The 27,992-nt window shown below is 46.4% G+C and overlaps 1 protein-coding gene across 2 annotated transcripts in view; it reads right to left on the bottom strand.

The window, feature by feature from the left end:
- Window positions 1–137: 137 nt before the first annotated feature.
- Window positions 138–27,992, bottom strand: part of RAB40C (RAB40C, member RAS oncogene family) — a 37,235-nt gene continuing 9,380 nt past the window's right edge. The window contains exons 2-6 of one of the 2 annotated variants that reach the window (XM_075718261.1): window positions 17,498–17,558; window positions 15,219–15,279; window positions 5,448–5,525; window positions 4,809–5,031; window positions 138–3,282 (exon numbers count right to left, since the gene is read on the bottom strand). In XM_075718261.1, the coding sequence (XP_075574376.1) occupies window positions 3,002–3,282; window positions 4,809–5,031; window positions 5,448–5,525; window positions 15,219–15,279; window positions 17,498–17,558 (704 nt within the window). In that variant the 3' untranslated portion in view covers window positions 138–3,001. The remainder of the gene's footprint in view (window positions 3,283–4,808; window positions 5,032–5,447; window positions 5,526–15,218; window positions 15,280–17,497; window positions 17,559–27,992) is intronic. The other variant, XM_075718260.1, reaches the window with a different exon arrangement.

The following is a 27,992-nucleotide window of genomic DNA, read 5'->3' as shown; positions in this document are numbered from 1 at the left end:
TCAGGAAGTGGCGATACACACATCCATCACAAGCAGTCCCAAATCCCCAGTTTTTGGCAAAACTACCACCTTTTCCCTTCAACCCCTTCCCAGCCCACACGAAAACTGATACAACTTCTCCACCTTTCACTTGGTAGTTCAAAACAAAAAAAAGACTTTAATTTATACAAAACAAAACCATGTATAATCAGTTGAACGACATTGACTGTACAAAGGAATAAAAAAAATAAAAGGATAGTCCAAAAAAACAACTCAGGAATGGTACAAGTGTTGGAGAGCAGCTACAGACTAGTGTTGACATCAGATGCAAGAATCTTTTCCTTTTAAATTAAAAAAAAAGTTTTTTGCTGAGCAAGTGCTCCAGGTAAATCATCCTCACTCAAGACAAGATCTGTTGAGACCTTATAGGGTGAAAAAAAAAAAATCAGCCGCAGGGAAAAAGGCGTGGGGAGGTGTCACACACGGCAAAGCCAAACCAAGCAGAGGTACATCAAGTTTTTCTAGACATGCAGCAGCTTTGTGATTTCAGGAAGGAAATCTTCATCCCTCTTCACTCCGCACACTGGTGCCCGGGAGCAGCCCAGCGAAGGGGCCCCACAGTGCCCAGATGATGTTTTCCAGGACAAGTCACTTTTGGGGTTCTGGGGCTCATCACCTGTTGGCCGTATATCCCCAGGGCTGCTGAGCCAGCGATTGTCTTCTGCTGTGTGTTAAGTGATGGGAAACAGGTGCCAGCCATCCCAGACAGGTTCTCGAAATCCCCCAGCCTCTGCGCCACTGTGCTGAGCTCGGCTGCAGCTTTGCTCTTGAGCCAAACCACCACTACAAAGGATTCTTCTCCCCCCTCCATCTGCCTGGGGTTTAATTCTCTCCTCGCTCATTTGAGCTGGGCAATAAAGCACGCTAGAGACAAGCCAAGAGACCTACCCCTGTATTGTATTTTGTTCTACAGAGCGGGGAGGGGGAAGCCTCCTTCACCTCCCAGGTCGGCTCAGAAGCAAGTGGAAGGAGATGTCCGCTGTGGAGGGATGCACCCCTGCCTGCTGCCTGAACAAAGAGGGTCCGTCTGCCGCGCAGGAGCCACTGCGGCTTCATTCTGCCCATGCAATGCAACAAGCTGCTCGGGGGGGGCGGCGGGGGGGGGGAGAAGAGCAAGCCCAGGCCTTGAGGAGTTGCTAACACAAGGAGGAAGATGGCAGCACTGTACTGGCTGGGCTCCTCGCTGATGAGACAGACCCAGCACACGGAAAAGCAGTTCACTTTCTACCACGCTACTCACAATCTACATGTCCTGGCCACCTACGAGAATCTGTTGACATAGCTTAGTCCCATTGCCAAGCCCCGCTTAGCTTTTGCAATAAGGGCTAGGCATTATTCTTAAGTTTCCAGGTGAATTTCCAGCACAGATCAGCCATGGGATGAAGCCAGGGACGCACATGCCCTTGCTTGACACAAGATCTTCTCCCATGGCATGTGCACACCTCAAGCTCTTGCTGCTGAGCACACATGCCCCTCTAAAATCCAAGAGCAGTCCTACAGAGCAAAGCATTTTGCTTTCTCGATTTCCTGGCACTGCCACAAAAGCTGAGTGCATTTGCCACAATGGGACCTGGGGATTGCTGTTTTCCCCACACAAGCCTTTCCCCTTCCCAGTCCCTGCTCCTTCACGCTCCAGTGGGAAAAGCTGCTTCTGTCCTTTCCCCACTTTCATCCGGGAGGAGCTGCAGCAACGCTAGCTCAGGCAGAATGTCTTTGGAAAAGCAAAGCAAGAAGCAGCCAGGATTCAGGGGTTGTTGCACAGGGTGGTGTCATGTCAGGGTCCAGAGGGCTGTGTCATGGATGGAGGGCTCTGGAAGCGATGGCCAAGGCTTTGCAGCAATAAAGGACAAATTCAGCACTTCCCCTCTGCTTTAGGTGCAATGCTTCCACCCTCTGCTCCCCAGTCCCTGATCAGCCATGCATCAGAAGGTGCAAAGCGAGCAAGGCACCAGTCTGACCTCAGAGCTGCTTCTTCATCCTGCCTGCTGAAAACAAACCCCAAGACCCTGGCCTCTCCGCTCTGCTCCTCAATCCATTTACATCCCACCCTGCCTTTGGCACTCACAAGTTTTAGGGAATGACAGGAATAAAGCAGCTTGGGGTACATTATACACGAATCGTTCTTTCCTTCTGCAGATGTAGTATTTAAAAAAAACACCCAGTACAAGCCCAGGTGGTGACTGAAAGTGTCTTAAAGCATTTGTATATTTTCATCGGAAAATCCTCCACTTCTCCCCTTTTGCTGACACTGGGAAAGTTAATCCAGTGCTTGTATTTACATGGCTGCATAAAATTTTCCCTGACTGCTTCTTAAAAAAAACCTTAAAAAACAAGTGATATATATATATATATGTATAATATTTACATAAATAAACGAAGAAGGCAAGCAGACTGCTTCCTTCCCCTTTCCAATTGGCCAACTCTTGCCTTGTTTTCTTTGTTTTTGGCAACAGCAGGTTAACATCCCGGTGAAAACTGTCATTAGTGCCCTGTCCCCGTTTCTGTTTTTTCTACATCCAATGATCACTATTGCACCAGCAATCCGTTCAGGAGTCCAAGAGTTAAAATTGCAGCACAGACTCTCCTTGCCTACTCCCTTAAGCCTCTCAGTCTTCCATTAAATCCATTTCTCCATTGAGACTGGATGAGCTTTTTCCCCTTCCCCCCTCCCCAACCCGGCAGCTGCTGAATTTTCCACCCCAGGCCAAAAGGCAAAGCCCAAAGCATTCTTGGAGGGTCACTTGGCAGAGTCCTCTCCCCGCCAGCGCTGCGAGATCCAGCCGGCACCATGCTTCCTATGCGAAGCCAAAACGTGAGCACATTCCCAACGCTTGTGCGTGCCATCAGAAAAGCAACCGCGGCCCATCCAAAAGGATCCAGTCGAAAAGGGTTAAGTGTGCAAACAGCTGTACATCGGTGGGTGGGTGTGGATATGTTAGAAGCTCACGGCGCATCCATCCTGCTAAGAGATCTTGCAGTTGTTGCGTGAGCAGTTCTGTGGGGGGCTCTGGGGTGGACGAATTGATTTGGATCTCTTCAAGCTGTTACCTTTGCTGCTGCTCCCACCCCCGCTGCTGGCCAAGGAATATGACCGGCCATGCATCATCACCGCGTTCATCCCATTGGCCATCGAGAAGGATTTCAGGTGACTCTTGATGGTGACAGGCAATGGCAGCTTGTCAATGAGGTGGACTGGGGTGCAGGAAACAATGGCTCGGCAGCACAGGTCCTGTAAGCTGAACACTGGTGGGAGAAAGGACCAGACAGTCAAGGGCCAAGATATTTCAAGGGCTGCCTTTTCCCTACAACTACTGCTTATGCTGTGCTGTTCCTCAGGGAGAGAAGCTAATAATGATTGCATAGGAGCCTTGAATAGGGAGCAGATAAGTTAGGACAAAAGCTTGGAAAACTTCCAGGTAAGCTTTGCCTTAGTGCTTTGCAAGACACCAGTTTTAGTGTCAACACAGGGCTTAGACATTACCCCACCTCCTCTCTGCACAGTGCCGGGGACAGGCGGTGCCTTGCTCATGTTCCTGCCAGACACTTTGCTTCTCAGGCAATCGTTTGGCAACCAGAAGGACATGCCCAGGGAAGGAGGCAACAGGGTCAGCAAGCCCCTGTGCAGGGTCTCACTTGGGACCTGCTCGAGGAGCAGCAGCCACAGGTCCAGCTCTTTGTAGAGTGCCTGCAGCAACAGAGATCCCACCAAGCCAGAAGGTGGCTCTGCCCTTTTAGGCTTCCCAGCGTCCTTTTAGCTCAGTGTACATCATAAGCCTGCTTTGGGAAGTCTACTTGGAGGGGATATCCCAGCAAGCAGCCACACGAGGGCATGCTTTCATCTCCAGCCTGCCGCGAAAGCTATGCTGCTATTCCCAAGCAGGCAGCCCCTATTCCCAAGCAGGCAGCCAGCAGTTACAGGTCCTGCCTCTGGAAGAGGTTCAGAAGAGGTCTGTGAATGGAGCCCAGTTCCTGCTCTCCAGCTCACCATCCCTCCACAAGCTGGAGACAACAGCATGGCAGCCAGGTCAGGGGCAGGAGCCCTGGCAGATATTTTGGTGACTGGGACTGGCAAACAGCATTTTCCCTCCCTCATAAGCAGGAGCTGAGGACCCATATGAAGGCAGGTCACCCCCCAGAGTGCAAATCTCCTGCTGCTCAGACTGCCAGTGGGGCACACTGCTACCTCCATCCAGGAACATGGGACTTAAGACTATTTTGCTTCAAACGCAACAGGCTGAGGCATAACATGGACTTTGCTCACAGTTTACCACACTGCAGCACATGTGCCTGGATATATGGAATACCCCAGCCCACTGCTCCATGCTGACAGCAGGGATGTGATTTAGTCCCATTCAGCTCCTTGGGCTCATTCTGCCTCCACATCTCTCCAAAACAGGAGACATTCATCCCACACAGCCATTTGACTGAAGTGCTTTCAAGTTGTGAACTTAGTTGCCCTCAGCCTCATCCAGAATAAGTGGAGAGGTGTAGGATGCCCCAAGGCAATTCAGATCCTAGACATGCTGAACTGCCTTCTGGGGCTGCCCATCCCTCACCACTGCCTGCCGGGTTCCTGCGCTAGTACAGGCAGCTTGTTGTGGCTCAGCTTCAGCTTGTCTGACCTGAGGCATTTCTCCATGTCAGGTGCTTTCAGATCCCACAATTACTAATAAACACACCTCCCACCTAAGCAGTGAGTCCTATCCCTCCGTTTCAGCCCAGACAGCTCTCATGCCTTCCCCACATGGAGTATCTTCCTCACTACTGACCTCTGTTGGGTCTCCAGATCTTCTCCATGCCGTGCCGCATGAGGACAATACGGGACAACTCTGTGAAAGACTCTATGACGTTGAAGTTGCACAGAGGGCTGACCTCAAAAAACGTCATGCAGTTCTTCTCTGCATAAGCCCGGGCCTGCTCCGTTGGCACCTGCCGCTTGAAGGCAAGGTGAAGCCTGTTTCCCACCAGGATCCGAGGAACACCTGGGGCATGCTTAAAAAAGGAAAGAAGTGGAGGAATCATGGCTTGTCCTTAGTAAGGGCAGCCTACAACCAGTGTTCTGCTTAGCTGCAATAGCAGTGAAGGGCAACAAAACAGAAACTGCTCTGTGACCGAGAGGGACTGCCAAAATCGGTACTACGTGGTGAGGAAGACTAATTTATCCCCTCTGTGGTTCATTTTAGAAGGAACCTTCCTATCTTTCTTGGCCATTCCCAAGCCCTTTCCTACTACTCCAGATTTATACAGATGTGGAGGGCAGATACTCTTGCCTTACTTATTAGCATAGTGCCATTGTTTCCTCTCCATAGCACAGCCATTCTTGTCCCCATATCAGAGGTGGAACCTCAGGTGGGACCTCCATGGATTTTTGCTATAGACCACTGCATGTGTTCTTCCATTCAACTTACCTCATCTATTTCCTTTATCCATCGGTCTATCCCATCGAAGGACCAGCGATTAGTGATGTCGTACACCAAGAGAATTCCCTGGTGGAAGAAAATCAGGAGCAATCAGGAAGTTTCATAGTAGGCAAACTGAAAGGGAGACACACCTGAAAGACCACCTTCCATAGGTAGAAACCAACAGGCTAAGGGGCAAAACATTGCTCCAGCTGCATTATTTGTGTGCTTGCTAGGGCAAAAATTGAGACAACAGGTCTGTACTAACTCAGTCGAAGACTATTAGGGAAGGTTTTACTCCTGTTTTGGCTTGAAAACCCCCCATTTCCAAAGCAGCAGTCTCTACAAAGGAAGAGGAACTGCCTTGGTGACTGTGCACCCCGAGGAGCGAGGCTGTTCAAAACACACCCTCCTGCCATCACAAGTCTGATACAAACTTGCTGAGGCAGAAACAGTCTTTTTCTTTTCCCCTTATGCAGAACAGCTGCATTCAGCGGTAGGATGGTAGCAGAACATGAGGAAGTTAATAAAGCACACCCATCTTCAGCATGTTTTCCCTCTGCAGAACCTGTCTCATTCTGTTGTCCCTCTGCTGGCAGGGAAGAAGTTAACTGATGCCAATAAGCAACACAGCCTCTCTGGAGAACAGATCTCATAACCGGGATCCATGCTGGGCCTTCCTGAAGGCAGCTGGTGTTGCTAATTGTCAGTGCTGCACCGGCAGAGAACACACACAGTAGAGTGATGCTGGCAAACCCCATAGGGTCAGATCAAAGGTCCCACTGAAGGACCCTTCCCCCTGCCCTTTCTTCTGGAAAGGGAGGTACCTACTGCATCCTCAGGCCCACATCCATCTTCCCTAAATGCTACCATATCCATGATTCACTTTCCAGTTACCTTCCAAGATGCAGCACAATGATGCTGGCAACCAGGACAGGCACAACTCAAAGCAGGAAAGTTTGTGCCTGTAGCCATGATGACACGGAGCAGCACCTCGGAGGGTCTCTACCCTCTCCCTGAGCCCAGCTAGCAGGACTCAGGACCACGACCAGACTGCTAGCTACCACTGAGGTCCACAGCAACTCTTAACAAGTGAGCTTTTCTTGAATCAAAGTATTTCTGAGGACAGACACAAGGGAAGTAGGCTATACACGGCCCTGCAGGCACACAAGTGAATGCATCAAGAGCTGCCTCTCAGTACCAGTTGGGCACATACAGCATTTAGAGAACTGTCTTAAGCAGCAGCCTTTCTGCAACTCTCCCATTATTTTTCTGACTTCTTGTCACTCTTTTCTTTGCAATCAAGGACATTTCAAGTGACAACAGGCACTTCAAGGTTACTTGACGGAACTGCAATTGAAGATGCCCTGAAATGGGAACTATGGAGGAACAGATGATCTTGCACTGTGAGAGGAAGCACCCCAGCTGGGAACACAGCACCAGATGACAGGTAACCCAGCAGCAGTAAGACTAAGCTAAGGGCAAAACAAACCAGCCCAAGCTAGACTCCAGAATAACAGATCATTTAGCAGCACGCTCAGCAGAAACAGTCTTCTCTGAATCAGGGGTATCCTTCAGGAAGAGCTGCCCCTACAGCAAGTCCCCAGCGCAAGCAAAAGAGGTCTTAAGCTGGCAAAGGAAGTCTCACCTGGCAGCCTAGTCCTCCCTAGGAGATGCCTAGATACAGCACAGCAAAGGAGGGAGCTGACAAACTGCCTAGCATCTGTCCTGGTACAAGTCAGAGACTATCAAGCACCCTCACACACCAGTGGAGTTGCTCCTTTATTCATTGAAATGGGAGATCCACTACTCAGATGGGAAACACAAACTACCTAGTCCTCCTGAAACACAGCTTCACAATATTTGCCACTGCCAAAACCCATGATGAACTGGGGGAAGCCTGTAACAGAAGCCATGTATGTGATATACCTCAAGTTTATGAAAAAATAATCATCAGCATGAGATCTGGAGCACACGGGAATAATAAACGCCAGGGCATCTGAGCCACAAAGGTACTTGAATCCTCATAATAATAAAGTCATATCTTGAGCTGGCACCTGAAGTATTCCCCCCACTTGGAAAAGCAGCCTTTCTCCGACTATGCTGGGTGTGCCTCAACATTGTTTGCCTTTCCCTCCAGGCTTTCTTAGAATAAGCAGCTCTCACAAAGCCTACCCAATTTTATCATTTTTAAAAGTCTTGGTCAGAACAATTCTGATTCTTGAACTTTATCCCCAACCTCCTTGCACAGCACTTCCATCCCAGGCAGTCGCCCTCCAGGTGAAGCTTGCTTCTTCTGTCCTTGCTGGCCCTCCAACATCCATTCCTCTGCGTTTGTACCATTTGCATAAAGGCTCAAACATACAGAAAAAAAAAAAGAGAAGAGGGTACAAAAGGCAAGTCATGCATGGTGGGTTGGTTTTCATGTTTGATAGCCCAACATGAAGAGTGAGCTCTTCAAAGTTTGGGTTTGAGGTTGTTCTGAGGGACCTGATGATGAGTTTTCATAATTGTAGAAGCAAGTGTGGGGTGGGGGGAGCAGATGCATCTTCAGTTTCCTCCAAGGAAAGTCTAGGGCTCATGTCTAGAGTCCATAATTTTTTGCAGTGTCATTTCTCTAACAGTCAAAAAACTTCACACTCAAAAAGAATTGGAGGTTGTTTTTGTTTTGGAGGTGAGAACCAGTTTCTCCTAGGTTTAGATAGGAAAAAATAAGAAGGAAGTAATAATTTTCTGTAATTTAAAAATCCACAAAACCAAAAGATACTGCTTTTCAAGAACCAAAATCAAGAAATACCAGGATACATCACATTCTAAGTGCATTTTAAAAAAAAAAAAAAAAAAAAGAGAGAGACTGAGCTTTCTTTTCATTTTTGTTATTTTTGTTTTGACTTCAAGCTTCCAAGGCTGCACGTGTGAATGAATGAGTCAGGAAATAACAAAGCAAAAAGTTTGATGACCCCCTTCCAAGACAAACTGCCAGCAAGTTAAATAAAGTCTACTTATTTTACTTCTGGATTGACAAGTCCCTTTAGCCAACAGAAACAGACCCAAGACCTAGTTTGTGAAGGCTGCTTCTGCCAGAAATATGCTCTAGGAGGAGAGGGTTTTTAAGCTTGCTGGCAGCTCCAGCCTGGATCTTCTTTAAATAGGAATTAGGATAAAACATCGGCAAAAACGCAGCCCCAAATTCTCAGGAGCAGGGTGGAAGGTCAAGACCACCATATCTAAATGCAAGAGACAACACACTGTCTGCCACCTTACCCTCCAAGTCATAACGCAGCTCCATGCATGCGCATTCAGAGTTAAGACTGTCAAGTAAAGCTTCCCACAGGTCATAAGACACCAAGGCTGTTGTCTAATGCCTTGCTTCTGTCCCCATCTTCCCCAGCATGGGTATTAAGACCAGCTTTACTGTAACTCAGCAGAAGATGGAGGAAGCAGTCTTTAAAAGCCTCTGGCCAGCTCATGGTGCTGCCAGGTAACCTCGTACTTCTTCCAAGTAGCGCTGGCATGCTCCAGACACCACGTTTCTAGAACACACATCCCAAATGCACTTTCTCATTAGCATTTTCTCCCCTAGAGAGAACAGTACGCAGACATGCATACAAACAGGGAGCTGGCTCCATTTCTCCAGACAGTTCCAAGTAAGATCTGTTGGGGCTTTTTTTTTTTTTTTTAAAAAGTCTCCTTTGGAATAATGTGCCCAGAATTTTAATTTACTCAGCTAGACAAATGAACAGTTTCCCATTTGCAGCCTAAATTGTCTTTAAGTGCCTAGATGATTGTCAACACCATAGTATCTCCATACCTCCCAATTTCTAGTTTCACAAGGCACCTTTGTGTTACATACCCCAGGTTCCTACAGCATGAGGTGAAAAGCTGCACCCTCAGGTTCTCAGATCAAGGGTATTCTGGAACCCTCACCAACCCTCCAAACAGCCTTTCTTCTTTTTCTCCTCAACCTGCCTACAGGTTTCTGTGTGAGGTAGAAGATGACTGGACTCGTCTCCAGACCCATCTCCAGTCTTCTCACAATTGATTTTCAAAGTTCATTTCCAGTCTGTTTTTGTTCCATGCTACTGGGATTGGCACAACCCTAAGCACATCAGGGACAGAAATTTCCTCATGAGTACATCGGGTAGTGAGCAAGGAACACAGAGAGATCATCTGTTACTGTATCCAGCAGCACGTGTGAACACTTAACTCTGCCAAAACCCAAACCTGTTTTCAGCAGGAGCTTACACAAAGATCTGTCCACATAACCAAGGGGACGGGGGGGACACACCAAAACCCACATATCATCCCTGTCTGCTTGCTGTGGGTTTAGACCAGGCTTATAAGCAATAAGCTTTTAAAGGTGAGAGGGAAGCAGCATGCTCACCCATCAATGCAAAGCAGACTTCTCCAAAAAGGCTTCTCAGATGCTTTAGGAGCTGGATCTCCAGCCACTCGCACAGCGTGCAAGAAAACAGCCAGGGGGAAGCAAGCACTCGCATGACTGCCAAAGACTTCAGCTCAGTGCAGGCAGATGACAGGGCAGCCAGGAAAGCGTCACTTGCTGGTATTGTCCACCGATGGAAAAAAAGCTGTTGCTTGAAGTAGCCTGGAAGACCCCCCAGACTGGATTTCTCTGGCTCACAGGATGAAGTAAACCATAAACAAAAGGTCCAGTGCTGACAGCAACCAGAACACTTCATCTCTTCTGCCTGCTCTTTCGGAGCTACATTTGGTCATGCTTTCCAGCTAGCACCTCAGACCTTGGCTCATGGGCAATTACATCCTGCTGCCAAACCATTTCCCAACCACATAACACATTGCGGGGGGTCTACTTGTCACTGAGCTTTTGATAAACATTTTGGCAGGCATGGTGGATTCCTCCAGCAGCTGGACAACCCCATCAAAATGACCTGAGGCAGGTAAGGTACTTGCAGCAACCAAGCAAGCTGTAAGGTAGAGGAGAGACTGCATCTCAGAGTCTGCTGAGCTGCCAAAAAAGCCACCACCTTCCTGCATACTAAGAAGCCCTGAACAGGATAAACAGCAGCTACTCAAACCACCTGCCTAAGCAGAACTCAACAATAGTCATTATTCTGTTAGGGCTGCAGCTTTGCCGTAAGATGGGAGCATTTTTGAATGTTGATTACGGTTTCCTGTAGATGGCCTGAAACTATTCATGAAGGACCTTCTGCATCACACTGTCTGGGAAGAGTTAGCAAGACACACTTCCAGAAACAGTTTAAATGACTGGCACATGAGGACATCAGGAATGATACCAGCACTGCTTCTTCCTTGCTGGATCAGAAAGCGCCACCACAACCCTCTTCCTCCCTGTGTCTGTGCCTGTGTCTCCCAAGAGTCTGTGATGACTCTTGGAATAGCTTGAATTTGCTCACTGCAGCCAGAAGAGCCACAGCTGCATGCAACGGTTGAGATCAGCATGCCAGCTCTGCTGTCAGTATGACTGAGACCTTAAAGACAAGCAGAAGAATCAAAGAGCAGAAGTCCAAGAGCAAAATGAAAGATTTCTGAAGCACCTTTAAGCATCAATAAATGCCTTTCACCATATGCTACACTGGGACAATTAATATAAAAATCCTTCTGCAACACAGCAAGCTCCAGACTCCCTGAGTTTGTTCTGCAGGTTGCAACACTACTGGGTTGCCATCTCTAACCTCCCCTAGCCCTGCAGTCACCATGACGTGGCCTGCACACTCTCCCTGCCCCATCAATGCCTAGAGGCCAGTGCTCCGCTATCCCAGACATGATTACTCCTCTTTTGACCCAAAGAGAGACCCTGAAGCGATGCAGTCAGGACCTGCAGGCCCAACAGACCCTAAGAGGGAAGTGATGATGAAAGCAGCTGTATAGAAGGGAAACTCAAATCTCAGGGAAGTAAGAAGAGAAAAAGGAAGGGGGTCCCAAGCACACTAGTACGCCACAAGCCTCCACCTTGAGCCAAAGAGCTCTTGCATCCGTCACAAGATCAGATCAGCTAGGCAGCGCAGGGAGGGAAAGCAAGACAGATCTGTGATCCTCACAGCAAATCCTGAGGCACACGTGGCTGGTCCGCCTTGGCTGAAAGAAGGGACTAGTTCTCATTTGAAGCCAACTCATTAAGGACAGTAAAGCTATTTTACTTTAGATGTTTTCGAGAGGAAGAAGTTCCTGCCAAACATGAAAGCCACATGGCTATGTACCCAGGCAAGTGGTGTGGAGTCTAAATTGGGGAAGGCATCAAGGTGCTCAAGAAGAGTCCTTTCACTGGTGGGGGGGACTAGCCTGCAGTCCAGACCAAGAAAAGCATGAGGCTGCGCTGTGGAGGAAAGGAAAACTCCCGAGAAGGTCTTCTCCCTGTGTGGAGACTGTTTTTCCACTTTGCAACCTCTCCAGGGTTTACTTCAGAAGATTCAATTCTTATCAGTACACTTGAGAAACAATAAGAGTATGTGTGGGAAAGTCAGATGTGCATCCCTTGCTTGAAGGTGCTTTTCATACCAAGTATTGTCTTAAGCACTGGCTGTTCAGATAGACTCACCCTGTTCTCAGTCACCCCTGTAAGTGCCGCCAGGTTGGTGAAGCCAGACTCCTGCTCTCACAGCCAACCTGTCAAAGTCCTCTTCAGAAACTCATTCTTCAAGGTCCCCTTGTGATCCTTACAGGAAGCTCAGTTCAGAGTCTCATTCCTCTACTCAGTGAGAACTTTCTGCTAATTCTCAGCGTGAAGGTGCTTGTGGCCAGTTTATACCAAGCCGTTCTTGCACAAATATCACACTGCACTTTAAACAGAGCTTTCCCCATCCTGACGTCTCTCTTCTCTGCCGTATTTATTCTTCCTGAGCTTTTGGCCTGTTAGGTTAAAAAAAGCTGCTTCTCTTGCCTCCAACCGGATTTGCATCAGGCTTCCTACAAGCAGGAGTCTTGAAGTCTGATGATACCAAGACAGCAGAGAGGAAAGCAGACAGCTGAAGCAAAGAAGTCAGTACAGCACACAGCATTAAATACATCTTGAAGAAATAGGAGAACTTGGGGGAGCAGTTTATCTCTTTTCCCCTGAGATTGCATGGGGTTAAGTTGTCTTTATGCTAAGGCTATGCCAGAAGAAGTTAGCTTCTGCATACTGAAAATAACTGGAGGTGTTGAAGTCCATTCTTGCAGTCACGCAGGCATTTGTTATTCAAAACAAACCAGTCCTCTTGCTTTGGTTAACCATTAAGAGTTTAAGATACTCTCCTCTTCCATTGAAAGATGTGGTGAGTTATTTAAGAGAGACAATATCTGTATTCCTGCTAATACAGGAATATTGCTGTATCGCCAATCACCTGATACTGAAACCAATTAAGTTTTACTCCAAGCCACCTGGAGAAGACTGTACAAGGACTCTAGCTACCAGCCTTCAAGAGGCACCCACTTTTCCCTGTGCTCATCTCAAGAACACTTTCAGAGGGCAGTGGAGAATTTCACTTGGGAACTACACCTCCTCTTCCTACTGGGCAGGCTTGCTGTTTTATTGTTTTTAAGGGTAAAGATTGACTATTTTGGCAGATCAGGACTGAGGAATCACAACAGTACTTTGGAAAAGGGATTTGTTGCACAAGCAGAATGCAGGCTTTAAGGTAAAGGCATAAGCTACACCTTGCTGCGTAAGTTTGTTCCATACCCCAGCATTCAGCAATAAAGCATTCACGTTAAAGGTCCCTCTCCTTGGCTGATGAGGTTTATTGCAAATGTTTCTCAGACAGATTCCTTGGCAGGGGTAAGCAGATAAGATGGATGAGGCAAGCCTTGCACACGTTCAGGTGAGAATTCCTAAAGCAACACTGATAAATACAGCAGAAGGGCAAGATGTTGCCTCCAAAGCAAAGAAGGTCAAGAACTTCATTTTGAGAAAGGAAGATAAAAGCAACCTTCAATTTCAAAGTTACAGGTGAGCCAGATACATGACACCTTATGGCATCCAGTGTCAAACATAGCATCTAGGGAGAACAGGCTACAGAACCCAAAGGATGCACTGTGCAAGCACCTTACAGCTCCACTGCAGTTTCTAGACAGATGTGTACCTGTCTCTCCATCCAATTCAAGTATTCTCATCACTACTTATTTCACCTTTCCTGTCTGCCCCAGTTCACTTTATGGTGGCAGCAGCTGTGAGTTCTGGCATGTGGGTGCAGGCTCTACTGGGTGCACTCCTGTGGAGACACAGCACTTGCTGTGAGGAGCTCACAGTCTACACAAAGGGGAGAAAGTCTTCTGTCCAGCAGTTTGGAAAAGCAGGTCATGCTGCAGACAGGGGTAAAAGATCTCAAATGATATTTCTAGACACATCAGTTGGGAAGCCTGCCACTTTCTATTTCCAGTTTGATTTGGGCATCTGACACAGCACATCTCAGAAAAAGACTGACCAAAGCCAAGTTATGTGGTCATCAGAAAACCACACTGACCGATTCTGTTTATTTATAACTGGTAAGGGAAGTGACATGGTCTCAAGCCCACAGGTTATATTAGGATTGGAGCTCCAGATTTTTCTGAAATGTAGTAAGGGCAGAGGGAAGCTAACTCATACATTGGACTGAGCATGTGAACAGGAGATCCCGTACTCTTCCACTGCAGAAGGCATGCTCCAACACTCCTTGCCTTGCACTTCTGCAAGCACCAGGAAATTGGCCTCTGCTTCAAAGGAGCTGCCTCAAAGCCATCCACAACAGCAGAGATGAGCACAAACAAGAATAATCAAGACACTGGAGAAGATTATCAATAGCACATGCCAGGCAAAGTGTTCTCATGTCTACAGCACAAGTGAATTTGCAGGAAGTCTTAGAGAAAGAGAGCATAATGGATTTTGCCAGTTAGCAAAGCAAAAGTCTACAGCTACAAGGAGCAAAAAAGCAAGAGCAATAGTGGCAAGAGCTTGAATAAAAGAGGCAAAGTGTCCCAAAGGCTGGGAAGCTGCCAGGATACTGGCACAGTCAGGAGGTTGATATATAGGTTCCGACTCTTAGTGTCTAAGAGAGGAGGAATTTTCTCCAAAGTTTTCCAATTTGGAAACAAAAGGGGAAACATGGTAGTTCATTTAACTTAGGAAGACTATCCTGGAGGGACCCTGTCATATTATTAAAAGGATGACAATAAAACTGTAAGAAAGCACTGTTAACTAACAGCAGTTTTTCAGAGGACCACAAGATTTTTCTGCTGTTCAGAATCTAGATGCTATTCTGGAGCAGGGCTCAAAGGAGAAACTCGAAATATAACGCTGTATCTCATGTTTTAAAGGAATGTACTTTATGATCCAATTGAGCTGCTCTAGTTCCAAGTCTGCATCAAACATGCAAGTAGGAGCCACCCTATTTTTGGAACTGACTTGAAGGCAACACAGACTGGAAGAACTCCATTGGGAAAGCCAGTGTCATATTTAAACAAATTTGACAAACCTCAGAAAGTACGAGCTCCCACATTAAAGCTAAGGCAGCTCTAGAGCTAGAATTGTCCTCTATAACCACATCTTCTCAGCCCTTCCCTAGAAACTAATACTGAATACAGTCTGTAACAGACCTTTTCTGTAGCAGTCTAGGAAAGTCTGTCATTCGTTCCCATCTCCCACCATTTCATAAAAGCAGAATAACAGGCAGCAAGATGATATGCAGTGCCTCTTGGCATTTACATAGATCCCATCCTTTTGTCGCTTGATGTGTTCTTCTTCAGCGCTCTTTACTACAGCATGAAAGGTTTTTACAGCCTAAAGGAAAGGCAAGTGTGCCCCAAAGCACTGAGAGCAGCACTTACCTGGGCTCCTCTAGAGTAGGATCTGAAAATGGTGCAAAATCTTCCTTGCCCTGATGTGTCCCTGCAACAAAAAAAAGTTACAGCTATGAAATTTGGAGAATAAAATCTCATACTACACATCTCCTATTGGACTTTAAAAAAAAAAAAAAGAAAAAAAATCAGCATTGATCTTGTCAGATCTTTAGAACATGCATGGTACCCAATTGCTCTGCACAGTGCTTTTTGGGAAGAATCCATGGGTGCATCACCACCTTTGGTTACAGTCAGACACAAGGAATGTCCTTGCTGTCATCATACTTCCCACGGAGAAGGTACAAACCAAAACCACTCAGCTTCAGCACTACCTTACGATGTATGAGGATGTAAGTCATTTTACTCCCTTTGGCAAAGGATTTTCTCTCTAGTTCCCTACAGTCCATGGGAGTTCCAAGTCAGAGCGAGACTGCAGACCTCTCCTAGTCATGGAGAACAGCTGACCTATCATAAAATGAACATAACCACTCAAGACAGGAGAAATTGTCTTGCACTGTCTAGTTTCACTTATTTTTCCAAACACATTTTAACCAAAAAAGAAAGGAAGTGTCTTTATACCCAGATCTCTGACAGGCAGACCTGGTTGATCATACCCTACAGAAAGCTCAGAAACAGGACTATGGAATGGCATTTCTAGCCCACCACGACAATAAGGGGCTATTCAGTCACTATCATTTGTCCCGACTGTAACTCTTGACACGGTGTAAATAAGTTTGACTACATTACCAGCACCTCTCAGTACCTGCGGGAACATCTGGGACAGTAAGCCAGAGCCCAGCGCACTGATTTAACCAATATATACTGACAGGCGTCAGGATAATCAGAGACACATTATGATGTTTGTCATATCTATTCACTGGGCCAGGATAAGAGACACATTAATGACCACTGAGAAGCCTGATGAATCCTCCAGTCCCAGATTTACACCAGCTACATTAAAAAGGCAGTGACCTCAAGTTCAGGACAGCATTCTTTGAGATCTAAAGCTTTCAAGGATCATATTATCAGTCAGGGATGTCAATCTAACAGTCTGTACTTAAATCTCCTTCTCCACTGACAATCAAATATTAGGTTGTATGAGGAAAGTAATAGTAAAAGATTACATGAAGGCATCATAAACTGATGCTACCAGCTTTTCAGGTTCTGTGCTGGTTGTCCAGCTGAAGAATTACAGTATAAAAAGAAGAGGGTTTCAAGAAGGAAGCAATAAGTAACCACACACTTGGGGCTGAAATGTTAAAAGATACATCTTACAAGAGAGACAAAAGAATATAAGCAGAACATATAAACATACAAGCTAAAAGAGATAAATTAGCTGTTTCTGTTCTTTTGTAAGAAAAATGAGGACATTCATCTTGAGATAGCAGAGGTATAATTAAATCATGAAACCATATGCTGCTGGAGTCAGCCACTGAGGTTGACAACATGGCGTTCATTCCTATTTAACAATTCACACAGATTACTGATATTCCTGTTACTTGATACAAGTGTTGGTAAAGGGGCTATTTAACTTCATGTTTTAGGGCCTGTGTCATTTCCTACTAGAGCCAAGTGAAACCCAGAATTGAGGCAGGCTACCTATCCTTCCCCTTTTATCCAGAGGATTGCTGTGACAGCTTCTCAGCAGGTTAAACCTCAGACAAGGCTCAGCCAGAAGGACTCCAGGTCTCCCTCCAGTGCTGACAGATAAGGCAGGGGTCACCCCTCCCATGCAGCACTCTCCCATCTCCATCCCAGTGTCAGGTCACTCCAGTAAGTCCTGCTCTCCAGGGGTTTACCATACTCTGATACTACCTGTTAGGTCTATTCACTGCTTGTTTTAATTTTCTACTCAAGTCATTGAGAAATATCCAGCTTCTGTAGGGACTAAGAGCTTCACCCATTTTTTTTCCTCCTCCTTTCCTATTCCATCAGCTGTATTTCTTATCCTAGGATTTCAGGGAGATCCAGTATTACTTCCAAAATAATACTGTTCCCTTTCTATTGGGGAACACAGTTAGGTATGACAGAGAAAGACTAGAATTGGACTATTCTGGCATAGAACAGCATGCTGTTTGTGCTATTCAATTAACAGAAAGGGGTCTGGTTTGCTAGAATAACTCACTGATAAGAACACCTAGCAAGCCTCACTGCATGCCTGGGGATGCTCTGCACTCTCCGCAGCTTGGTACAGCATCCCACTAGCAACAGTACTGCCCCTGTCACGGGTCCTGCACTTGCAGCCAAAGTGGCTCAGAAACACTCACCAGAGTTCCAGCTTGACCCTTCTGCCATCCAACAAGATAGTAGTGGTCTTGTAGTCAATTCCTGAAAGGAAACCAATAAAAAGCTGAGTAAACACTGAGCAGGTCTTCAGAGACAGACAAGAAATCTGCTCTGCCCACCCAGATCTATCACTTCGTGTTTACAGAAAGTGATGTTTTCTCCCCATTGCTGTATTGTGTGTTTGTGGAGGGCTACGGAGACTTGATAGAAATAGACCCCTACTTCAAGGCAAAGCCTACTCTTGTAGAGCTCTCTCCCTCCTCTCTAAAAATATAGTTAACCCCTAGATTGCTTCTTACTTCTCCATTGTTGGATAAAAACTGTTAGGACTCAAACTGTAGGAGATTCAGCAGTCTGTAGCATTATCCCAAGTGACACCATTAAGTTACAGACTTTTGGGGGGGTGAGCCAAAGAGACAAACAATTTAGAAGCATCTCTGCTAAGTCAGCCTGCAGACCCACCATCTCTGAACATCACTGCCCAAAACATAAACTAAACTAAAGAAGAATAGATTTAGACTAGACTTAAGAAAGAAATTTTTTACAATGAGGGTAGTCAAGCACTGGAACAGGTTGCCCAGAGAGGTGGTGGAGGCCCCATCCCTGGCAACATTCAAGGTCAGGTTGGATGGGGCTCTGAACAACCTGATGTAGTTAAAGCTGTCCCTGCTCACTGCAGGGGGGTTGGGCTAGATGACCTCTAAAGGTCCCTTCTAACCCAAAGCATTCTATGATTCTATGATTTAAAGGACATTTTGGGAGGTGGGTGATACTGAAAGCCTGTCCAGAGAATGCTGTTTCTTCTTCTGAGCAGCTCTCGGGTGTGCATCATACTGGGTCAGATAAGGCAGAAAGCACTCCCCCTTTACCAACAGCTGAGAGGGCAGCACAGACAACTGCTTTTCATAGAGCCATAGTACCAGAGCAGCAGAAGACCCTCAGAACCACAACACCAGGCTGTGCTGACAAGCAACTTGTTCACATGAGGGGTGCCCAGCATCTTCAGATACATAAGAGTTTGTTAAAAACTGGGAGCCTGTGTCTCGCATTCAGGCAGAGAAGTTTAAAAAAGGGGCAACTCCATTTGCAAGCAACACGTCCAAACCAAGCCAGACATGCTGCTCCCTGTGGCCCCAGGCACAGGAGGGAAGAGGCACGACTGTACCTCCCACCCCCTTCCCCAAAGCCTGGGCTCAGGAACAGCCAAGGGGCACCAGGTGCCCAGGAAAAGCAGCTTCTCCACAAGCTCCAGTTAATAAGCTTCAAGTGTATTGAAGTTGCTTAAACAAAGCACCATGCACCATTACTGCACACCCACTAAAGCATAAACTAATCTACAATCATCTTTAATAAAGCAGAGCCACTTCACTCTGATTAGATCAACTTTATTTTTTCCTCTCACCAATAGATATCAAACTTTGAATTCATATTAAAAACCCAGTATTGTGTTATGACCTGTATTTCCCTTTTCCTGCAAGGAGAATCCTCCCCAATAACCAAACAGACAAGTTTGTCAATAAAGCAAATGGATTTTTCTGAGTCATCGGCAGGAGCTCCCTGTTAGTGAAAAACAAATTAGATTTCAGCCTTCACAGGGTGCTATAAAAAGCAATAAAGATAATTATCTTAAATTCCAACTATTTCCAGTGCTTTATCACAGAAAATAGACAGTTTACTTTTTATCTTCCTCCAGAGACAACTGAATGATCTGTATTTATTTTCAGGCAGATATAAATCTCCCTCGTCCCCGGGGATGGTGAGCAGCAGTGCGAGCAAGCCTGCTCTGCAACTAGGAGGGAGCATCCAGACATCTCCCCCCCAGCTCCTGAACCAGGATCATCCCCTGGCACATGCTGACTGGCCGTTAGGGAAGGGGCTAATTAAGCCCGCTGCCCTGTTTCAGACGCAAAATCCGGAGAGACTCTGCTCCATGCAGATATGCCCCATTTCTTGTTAGGCAAAGGAGCTCCCTGCAAGCAGTAAGTGCAGCATCCTCCATGCCAGCAGCCCAGGTGCACGGACAGGGCAGTTGCATGCAAGCACCAAGGAGGGGGATTTTTCAGGGCCATTTGCAGGGCACAGAGGCCACGTGCTTCCAAAAATGCCACCACTGGGTGAAACAAATAACTCGACTACCAGCTCTTAGAAGTAAGAAAGGTTCAGATGGACTGGAAAGAGAAGAAAACTCATTAATAGAAATGCCAAACACACAAACCCAGAAATGCCCTCGTTAGGCTCCATGCTCAGGAACTGCCCAGCCTACACCCCCAACACAGGGAACATGTGTTCCCTGTCACAAATCTACATGACTCCGTCACCAGAGCAATGCTTTCAATACCCATTCCCTCCACAGCCATCTTAAACTACACCACTTTAAATCAGAGCAACGCTGGCCTTTGGGCAGAACAACATGGCCGTGACCAAAGTGGGCAGCCACCAGAAAACAGCACTGGAAAACTTCCTCAGCTCCTGCCACAACTGCTCCTCACTCCAAAGATGCTCAGGGAAAATAAATAGGCGAAGTATAAGTCCTTCATGTCCTTCACAGCGATGTCTGTACTCAGAAGAGAAGGTATGCGAGATGCAGGGAGGAAGCATGAGGTGCATGGTTGTACTTGCCCCGGCAGCTATCCCTTCCCAGGGTACAGGCAGGGATGGCAGCCCATTGCTTGTGCAGGAAATTAATAGAGCTCACCACAATGGAGCTGTTCTGGCATACTCTCCAGGCACCTGCTGCCTGCCACACTTGATGTCAAATGCCAAATGCAAAATCACAGAGAAAGGAAAGTACCAAATCCAGCTCTTCATATTTCCAGACAGCTGCCAGTCACCTGGTTTTGCTGCCTGGCCTCAGGGCAGTCTGTGTCTTTGTGCAGAACTTCTCTCCTTGGCATGAAAGTGCTGGAGGTAAAGGGTAAAGGCCTTTCTGAGGACTACACACCCTTAGTACTGCCATGAAACTGGCCTGAGGAATTCACATACACTTGAGTTAAAAGCAAACCTGTTTTGACTTTTTATTATAGGCTACAGTCAGCATTTAAGCAGTATCTGGCAATATGGGTTGGAGGAAAGCGATGCGCTTTTCAACCTGCATACACCCAAATTAGGACTAGGGGCTAAATTTACAAAAGGTTTTTGAGCAAAAACTCTACTCACCGATAAGGACAAAAACTGTGCAACTGCAACAGTTTCCATACACACTCAGTGCATCAGGACAGCTCAAACAGACTCTCTTTACAGCTTGTATGCAACACCTTTTTTGGTCTGTTTTTTTAGCTGGTTAGTACTTGGAGCAGGATGCAGCTCACAAGCACAGCTCTCCCATAGCTGTGCAGGACAGCCATGGCTCACTGGTGCTAGAACACTTGCATCAATCGCAGATGCCCTTAAAATCACGGGACTCACCACAGCAGCTAACACCAGTACTGGCCACCTCACAGCTGGTACCTTACTATTTTAGTCCAAATAACACACAGCAGTTTCCCGAGCTGTAGCCCCCATTTACAGCTGACAAGGAAGCTGAGCAGACCAGGTCACTCTCTTAGGCCCAGCCTACAGCTCAAGCTCAGCCTTGGCTTCCTCCTTGTCCCAGGGACGTGGGGAGAGGGCCACAGCCCTGCCGGCCACAGCAGCCGCTAGGTGCCACCATTGCACAGAGGCTGCTGGCAGCACGACAGCCGCTGGCAGAGCATGCCATGGCCATGCAGCACCAGGGCTGCTCCTCTGCCTTTTCATTTTAGGCAGCTCAGACACCAGTAAGTTAAGGGAAGTTTTTAAAATTTCATTTCTGTAGTTGGCAGGGTTTCCCCCACCTGAGCATCACCTCTGCTTGCAGCCAAGTACAGCTCATTTTGAGACTGACATTTATACTCCACCAGAACGTGCTTTGATCCCCCGGAAGGGATGTGCTGCTACAAACCCCACGCAATGCTCCTGTGGCACACGCAGCATCAGCACACCAGCCAACTCGCTGCCAGCAGCTGCCTCTGCAACCCTGCCTGGCCCTCAGGGCACGCAGCACTAGGGGAAAAGAAAACAGTCTTGTTTAAAGCTTATTTTATATCAACCGATCTCTTTCTTGACCAATATCTAGCATGATGCAACAAAATGAATGAGACTTGGAAAACAAGTCTGGGCTGTTCTCTCTAATTTAGCATGCAGGCTGACTCCTCTGCTATTTTTCCAGCCCTGCTTTAGACTCCTACTTATGCTGACACCATCTCAACCCCACTTCTCGAGCAGCAAACCGACCTGGCACAGGGCTCTCTGCAAAGCAATCTGCTGTCACCAAGCCTGATGTCAGACACCCAATTCTCCTCCACAGAGCCGGGTTACACGCTCCCGGGCAAGACTCCAGGGAATTCCAAACTTTTATTTCTTTTGCCAATTGGTATAAGGAAAATGTGAGAAAGCAAGCCATTTTCCCATGGGAATAGGCAGGATGTGTTATAGGAAACTATGACCTCTTCCAAATTACTCATGCAGAGTGCAACACACTTTGCATCAATATAACCTGAAAAAAAACCACACCCAGTCTTAGCTTAGTTAAAACTTAGACTTTCACCTGAAAGATTACACCTGATGCGACCAGGAAAAGTAAAACCCCTCCAAAGGAAATGACAATTTTCTTCCAGCACTTTATACTACTTTGTATCAGGCTGTCAGTCCCCCTTCCTCTTGGGAATTCATGGCCCAGAGAAAGGCATCCCTCTGCTCCGCCAAGCCCCGCACTGCATCTGCACACGCAGCAGCACACTGAAACACAATGGAGGAGGCAGCTGGCAAGCAGATACATGGAACTGGAAGTTGCATTGGAAAAGGAAGAAAGACAAGGGAGATATGTATTTCATGCTACTCTTGGGCTCTCCCTTTAAACAGATTAGTATCTCAGGAAAATTGTTTTAAATAGCTCAAGTGAACAAGGCTCTGTAAACATTTACTGCTTTAAGCACAGCAGCTTCTTGGCTTTGTGTAGGTCTTTGTTTTAGAGAAAAGGAGACAATTTTGCAGTTGCAGACTCTAAAGATGACTCTGCCTTAACACCTGGGCACGGGACCAGAGGAGTTCCCTCCCTTTAAAAAGGCAGATTTGAGCAAAACCTCACAGCAGTAAGAACAGCACGTGCCTTTTTCCTCCTTTAGCTTTCCAAGGTGATCCTTACTTGGTGCTGGGATGAGAGCGATTCCAGCTCTCAGTGTGATGCTAGAACCAATACTGCATTTTAGGTTATTGCTCCAAATCAAGTGTCCTCCCTCCAGACATGCTCTAATGATCCAACCCCCAACTAACAGCTTCACTGCACCTACACAAATATCAAAAAGGTACAACCGGGACTCACCCTACGTTAAGGCAAGCCATCAGCAGGTTTTCCTGCCACCTTCCTCGAAGGTTAGGCTGCAGCAGGCTGGCAGCAACATCTCCAGTTTGCATCTACAGTGTCTTTGAGAAGAACATAATTTATTCACAAATTTGGGGCAGAAGACATTCCAGGTGATGCTGAAAAATCTCTTCCCAAAGGAAAAAAAAAAGATATCAATGCACTCAAGTGAGACTGATACGGTTTTAAGACAAACTTGCTTTCCCTCCAAGAGACACCCTATTTATCACTTAAAGTAATTTACAGTTTGTGTGAATCAGATTGGCCAAAGATGCTTTTGCCACCTCATTTCTTAAATGGATTGTGGGAGCTCAGAATCCACCACCTCACTTTCTGTTAGTCTACCCACAACAAAAACCAACGCACATTATTAGAACTTCATTAAAAAAGATAATCAGTTTCCCAGCTTACAGACATGTGCTATGAAATAATTCAAAAAGAAGTCAACCAACCCATTTGCAAAGTGATATATAAGGTCAATAGTCAAAACTTGAGGTGCACAATGACGATGAGCCAAGGTCAATCCTTCACTCAATGCATTATATAAATAAGAAAATAAAATAAATTGAGTAGACTTTTGTTACCTATCTGACTAATGCTGCTTTTTGGCAGATTGTTATTTCATCTATAGATGTAATTAAGCCAGAGTGGCTCTGTTCTGCAACTCTCATAACAATGATGGCATTTGAATCCTCAGAGGAGGAGTAGCGAGTGAGATGTGCCTGATCTGTCGGCACCTCTAGAGAAATACTCTGCTTTACTGGGAAATTTTAATACTGGCTCACAAGCCACCAGAAACACTCATTGTGCCACCACAGCGCCTCACCCAGCAACCCTGGTGATGGGCTTTCATTTGTGATTGTCATTAGTACAGCCAAAGCCACCATACCACAATTGTCTAACTGAAAATGCTGGATTTTCCCCCAAAGCACCTCCAAATGCTTCTGTTTTCCTACAGGTCATCAGCTCTGCTGAGTCCAGAAAAAGGTCTAGGACTTCTTAAAAGGTCATCTTAAAAATTTGCAGGTCTACTGCCACACTGACCAGTGACTGCTAGGAGGAGGGGAGAGCACGGTGCTGGAACAAGAAATAGAGAATACACATCAAATATTTAACTTGCTGCGGTATCACAGTGAACTCAAGTAACCAGCTATGAAGGGCTAGTTGTGCTGCATTGCGTTCAAGAGGGCTTCTCAGGAGAAAGTGATGTAGGTCTCTGCGAGCAACTGGCAAATCAATAACTGAAAAAATTTAAAGACATGCCGTGATTATAAAACAGGCAAACACCATCAAAAGTATTGAGCAAACCCTGTTTCTCCTGAAGCAGCACTAAGAATACCTCCCAATCAGTGTGGCAGACTTTACAGACAAATTGCCATGAATTTGTAACTGAAGTGTCATGGAAATCCTTACTTAATACACAAGGAAGGATCAGAAGCTGTAATCACCCAGTGTGCAGCTGGTCTTGCAGCAGTGAAAACATCCATTTAAAAGTAGATAAACACCAAGAAATACTTTAGAGTCAGTCAATGGGATATAAATAATTTTTTCCTTCCCATTTGCAAAAGGAAGAAGTTAAGAATGAGTCTCCAATAAAGCTTCTTAAGAGCAAGGACTCCAAGAGCTGCAGCTAAGCACAGACAGGTAAATGTAGGTTAAAACCTTTATCACTAGTTCAGACAATGCTGTGGATGCCAGCAAGAACACCATAACCAGCTGTGAATTTCTGGGAAGACGTAAACTACACACATGATTCCTGTCCCCTCCCTGGCAGTCCCTTACCAGCCAGACAACAGCTCACAGGTAGCTGAGCCAGGCTCCCCGGGATGGCCCCAGGAGGTATCTGGGCAGGGTGTCCCCTCCTCCGAGTCCCTCTTGTAGGGCTGGCAGAGCCTGGCTGGGTATCACTTGGGCTCCCCAACCTGCCACAGTCCCTTGGCACACCTTTGGGGACATGCAAGCAGGTTTTTTACCACATAAGCTAGCAGTCATCTTAGTTGCGTGCTCAAAATGCAAGCTGCTGAAAGGTCTCTCCCTCCAAGGGCTTGTGCAAACCTTCCAGCTGGATTAAAAGAGGAAAAACCAACCAAGCCATTAATCTGTGAAAAAAAACAGTGCGGTGACTGTATAACAGACTTGGTAACTGGAGCCTTTCTGTGCTCCAGTAAGTTCAGCCTAAGCCATGAGCGCAGAAATTAATTTATCCCAAATGCCAGCAATAACTGAGCAGTGTCCAAAGAAGACTCTTTATTCTACCAAGTCCCTGGGTGTCACAGATGTTAACTAGACCTTTCTCAGCCATGACTGTCGCAGCTCAGTTTTAAAATTGAAAGCCTTGCTCCTATGTGTGCAGACACTGTGCGAGGGTGCCTGGCTCCTTTGGAAAGCCGGAGAGACCGCAGCGTGCCATGCACGCGGGGAGAGCGGCCAGCAAATTAACCATGGCCAACATTTTTGTAGGGGCAAGTTAATGATGAAAAGCAATAATCATTTCTAATGGGGCAGCAGAGCACCGTGCCACACCTGACATCTGGGACAGCATGCCACTTGGTTTTCCCCAAAACAAATCAGCAGGGATGCCGCTGTGACATCCAACCAGTCCCGTCCTCACCAACAAGCCAAAGAGAATGAACGAGGGAAGAGAAGTGCTGGGAGGTCAAAAAATTGAGGCCAAAAAGTGGGTGCAGTAGCTCCAGGTCTGCATTGGGACACAACAGCAGATCAGCTCCAGAATAAGAGAATCATTCCCACTTCCAGACCTCAGCATGCAGTATTCCACAAGAAGACAGCAGTTATTATTCCCCCGCCGCCCGCCCCAAGCCCCCGTCACCATGTTCACACATTCCCTCTCATTTCATCCCACATCCTGCACCTTTGCGTTTTAGAAGCGTTTATAGTGAGACGTTCAACCAACTGTCAACCTACAGCTACTGAGTCCAGCAGCCAAGTTACTCCACGAAGCAGAATACAAAGCTGGGATGCATTATGTGTGTAGTTCAAAATGCCTTATTTTGGAGTTTTTCAGGTTCCGGGGCTTTTTTTGTGCCTTCACCAGTGTATGAGTAAAGGGCAGTCAGGGCTGAAGACTCATATCAGAATTGTTCACTTGTGGGCAAAAGTCAATACAGAAAGACTTGTCATTTCATTTCTCATCAAATGAGGCAGATGGGTACGGAAATGACAGCAGGCCAGGAGTTGCCCGCTGTTGAACGCACGTTCAAAGCAAACAGGTTTTGCACTGCAGTGCGCTACAACTGAATGTATTAGTCCAACACAAAAATCTGCTCCTAGGCAGAAGGTAGCTGCTGGGGCCAGCACCCAAATAACGTGTGCACCAAAGACGCAGGTATCAAGATCCTCTGACTCAAGTAATTTAAGAAACAGGCAGTAGCATCCATGTAGAAGATACTACCAGGACATTACCTTCCACTGCAGCTCCTACTATTAACTTAGTTATTTTCTCCATCATCTGTAAGTGATACTAAATCGTTCAGAAAAAATGTGGTATGAGCACATAAACACTAGCTGATGAAAAAAGCGAATTCAAGCTATTCAAATAACAACTGATGAAGTCATCTGACCTTAAAAAGTGTGTACAACAGCACATTAACAGCAGCAATTTAGCTAGTCAGCTCGGAGCTGTAAGCCACAGAAAAAATCCCTTTCAAACAACACATGAGCTCATCAGTTTGAGTCATGCATTCAATTACCTACCCTTTAGATAGACAAACAAAATTATCTCCATCAACAACAGGCATCAACAAAACATATGCTTTAAAACAAAAGGTGGATTCACCCCAGGTCTGTGTCTTTTGGTGTTAGCATTTACCTCAACAGTATTACTTCTTTGTTTTAAGCAGTGATAAAAGTTCCCAAACAGCATCACTGCAAAACACCCCCAGCTCCTGCCTGCAGAGCTGGAGCTGAAGGTCAGAAAGCACCTGCTTTTACCACTCTGCTCCTGTCCTGTGTTGTAGCTGAGCAGCCACCCTGGGAACAGTATCAAGAGGTCTCAGTTCTCACCAGGCACACAGGAGACCAGTGCCTCTCCCTCATAGTGCTGGCTGGGGGACAGGGGTAAGAGGTAAATCATCTGTGCAAGCCTTCATCATCTCCTGTTCACAGCAGCAAATACAAAATCCACTCTTGCTGCGCAACTCAATGGGAGGTAATGAGGAGCCTTCCAATTGTTTAACTGTGCAGCAGATGAATTTGAGCTGTTTTGAGCCAAGGAGTTCAGTCCCACGCGCACAGCCAGGAGCCCACGTCCCCGAACAAAGCTCAGCACGTCACACGGGCTCCTGCCAACTCAAGGGAGCTGCTGCGGCACTTGGCAGCTCTGCGTGATACATCCAACAAGCTGCCAAGCACCTCGTACAAAGACACAGGCAGAAACAGAGAACAAGCATCTTTCAATTATTTGAAGTTACCCAAATTTGTGGGTTTTCTCCCCAAAAACATACACCGTTTTTCTATTCATATCCACCTCATTTAAACTGAGAGTGCTTTCGATTTAGACTGGAAGTCTTTCACAAAAAGGCTGCTCATGTCAGAGTTTGTTCCCAGGCATCTTCATCTACAGCTGAGGGCTCGTAGGTGGGGACCTCAGACAAATAATTGCTTGTTTGGTTTTGTAACCAGCCAAAAGCAAAACACTTATTCGGAGACCTCTAAGAAGCCCAGATTTGCAGAAGACTTCACTTCCCCGCTGCCTGCTCCACAGCCCAGCAGTGTTTCAGCAGCTACGTGGTCCTCACACAGAGGAACTCTGTTCTGGGCCGATTTAAGGATGACAACTGCATCTGAAAACGGCATTTGAAGCCAGAAGCAAATCTGTTCCTAAAGCTCAAACAATTTCAGCGGATGCCTGGGAAGCCACAGAAACAGTCAAAAGTCAGTCCAGAATTGGGGATGTTAAGTGGATTTGTGCTTTAGAAGAAAATCAAGAGTGATTTTATGCACAGAAGCAACAACAAACAAAAGAGTTTCTTCATGCTTTGCAGTTCAGATCTCCATAAAAACTATACAGCTGCACACAGAAACAAAGACAGCCTATAAGGAAAATCAGAGGGCACCATAACAATCTTCATTGTTGCTGG

This window comes from Pelecanus crispus, chromosome 11 (assembly GCF_030463565.1).
Source record: "Pelecanus crispus isolate bPelCri1 chromosome 11, bPelCri1.pri, whole genome shotgun sequence".
NCBI lineage: Eukaryota > Metazoa > Chordata > Aves > Pelecaniformes > Pelecanidae > Pelecanus > Pelecanus crispus.
Note: the sequence above shows the minus strand (reverse complement) of the source record. Positions and strands in the feature narration are given on the sequence as shown.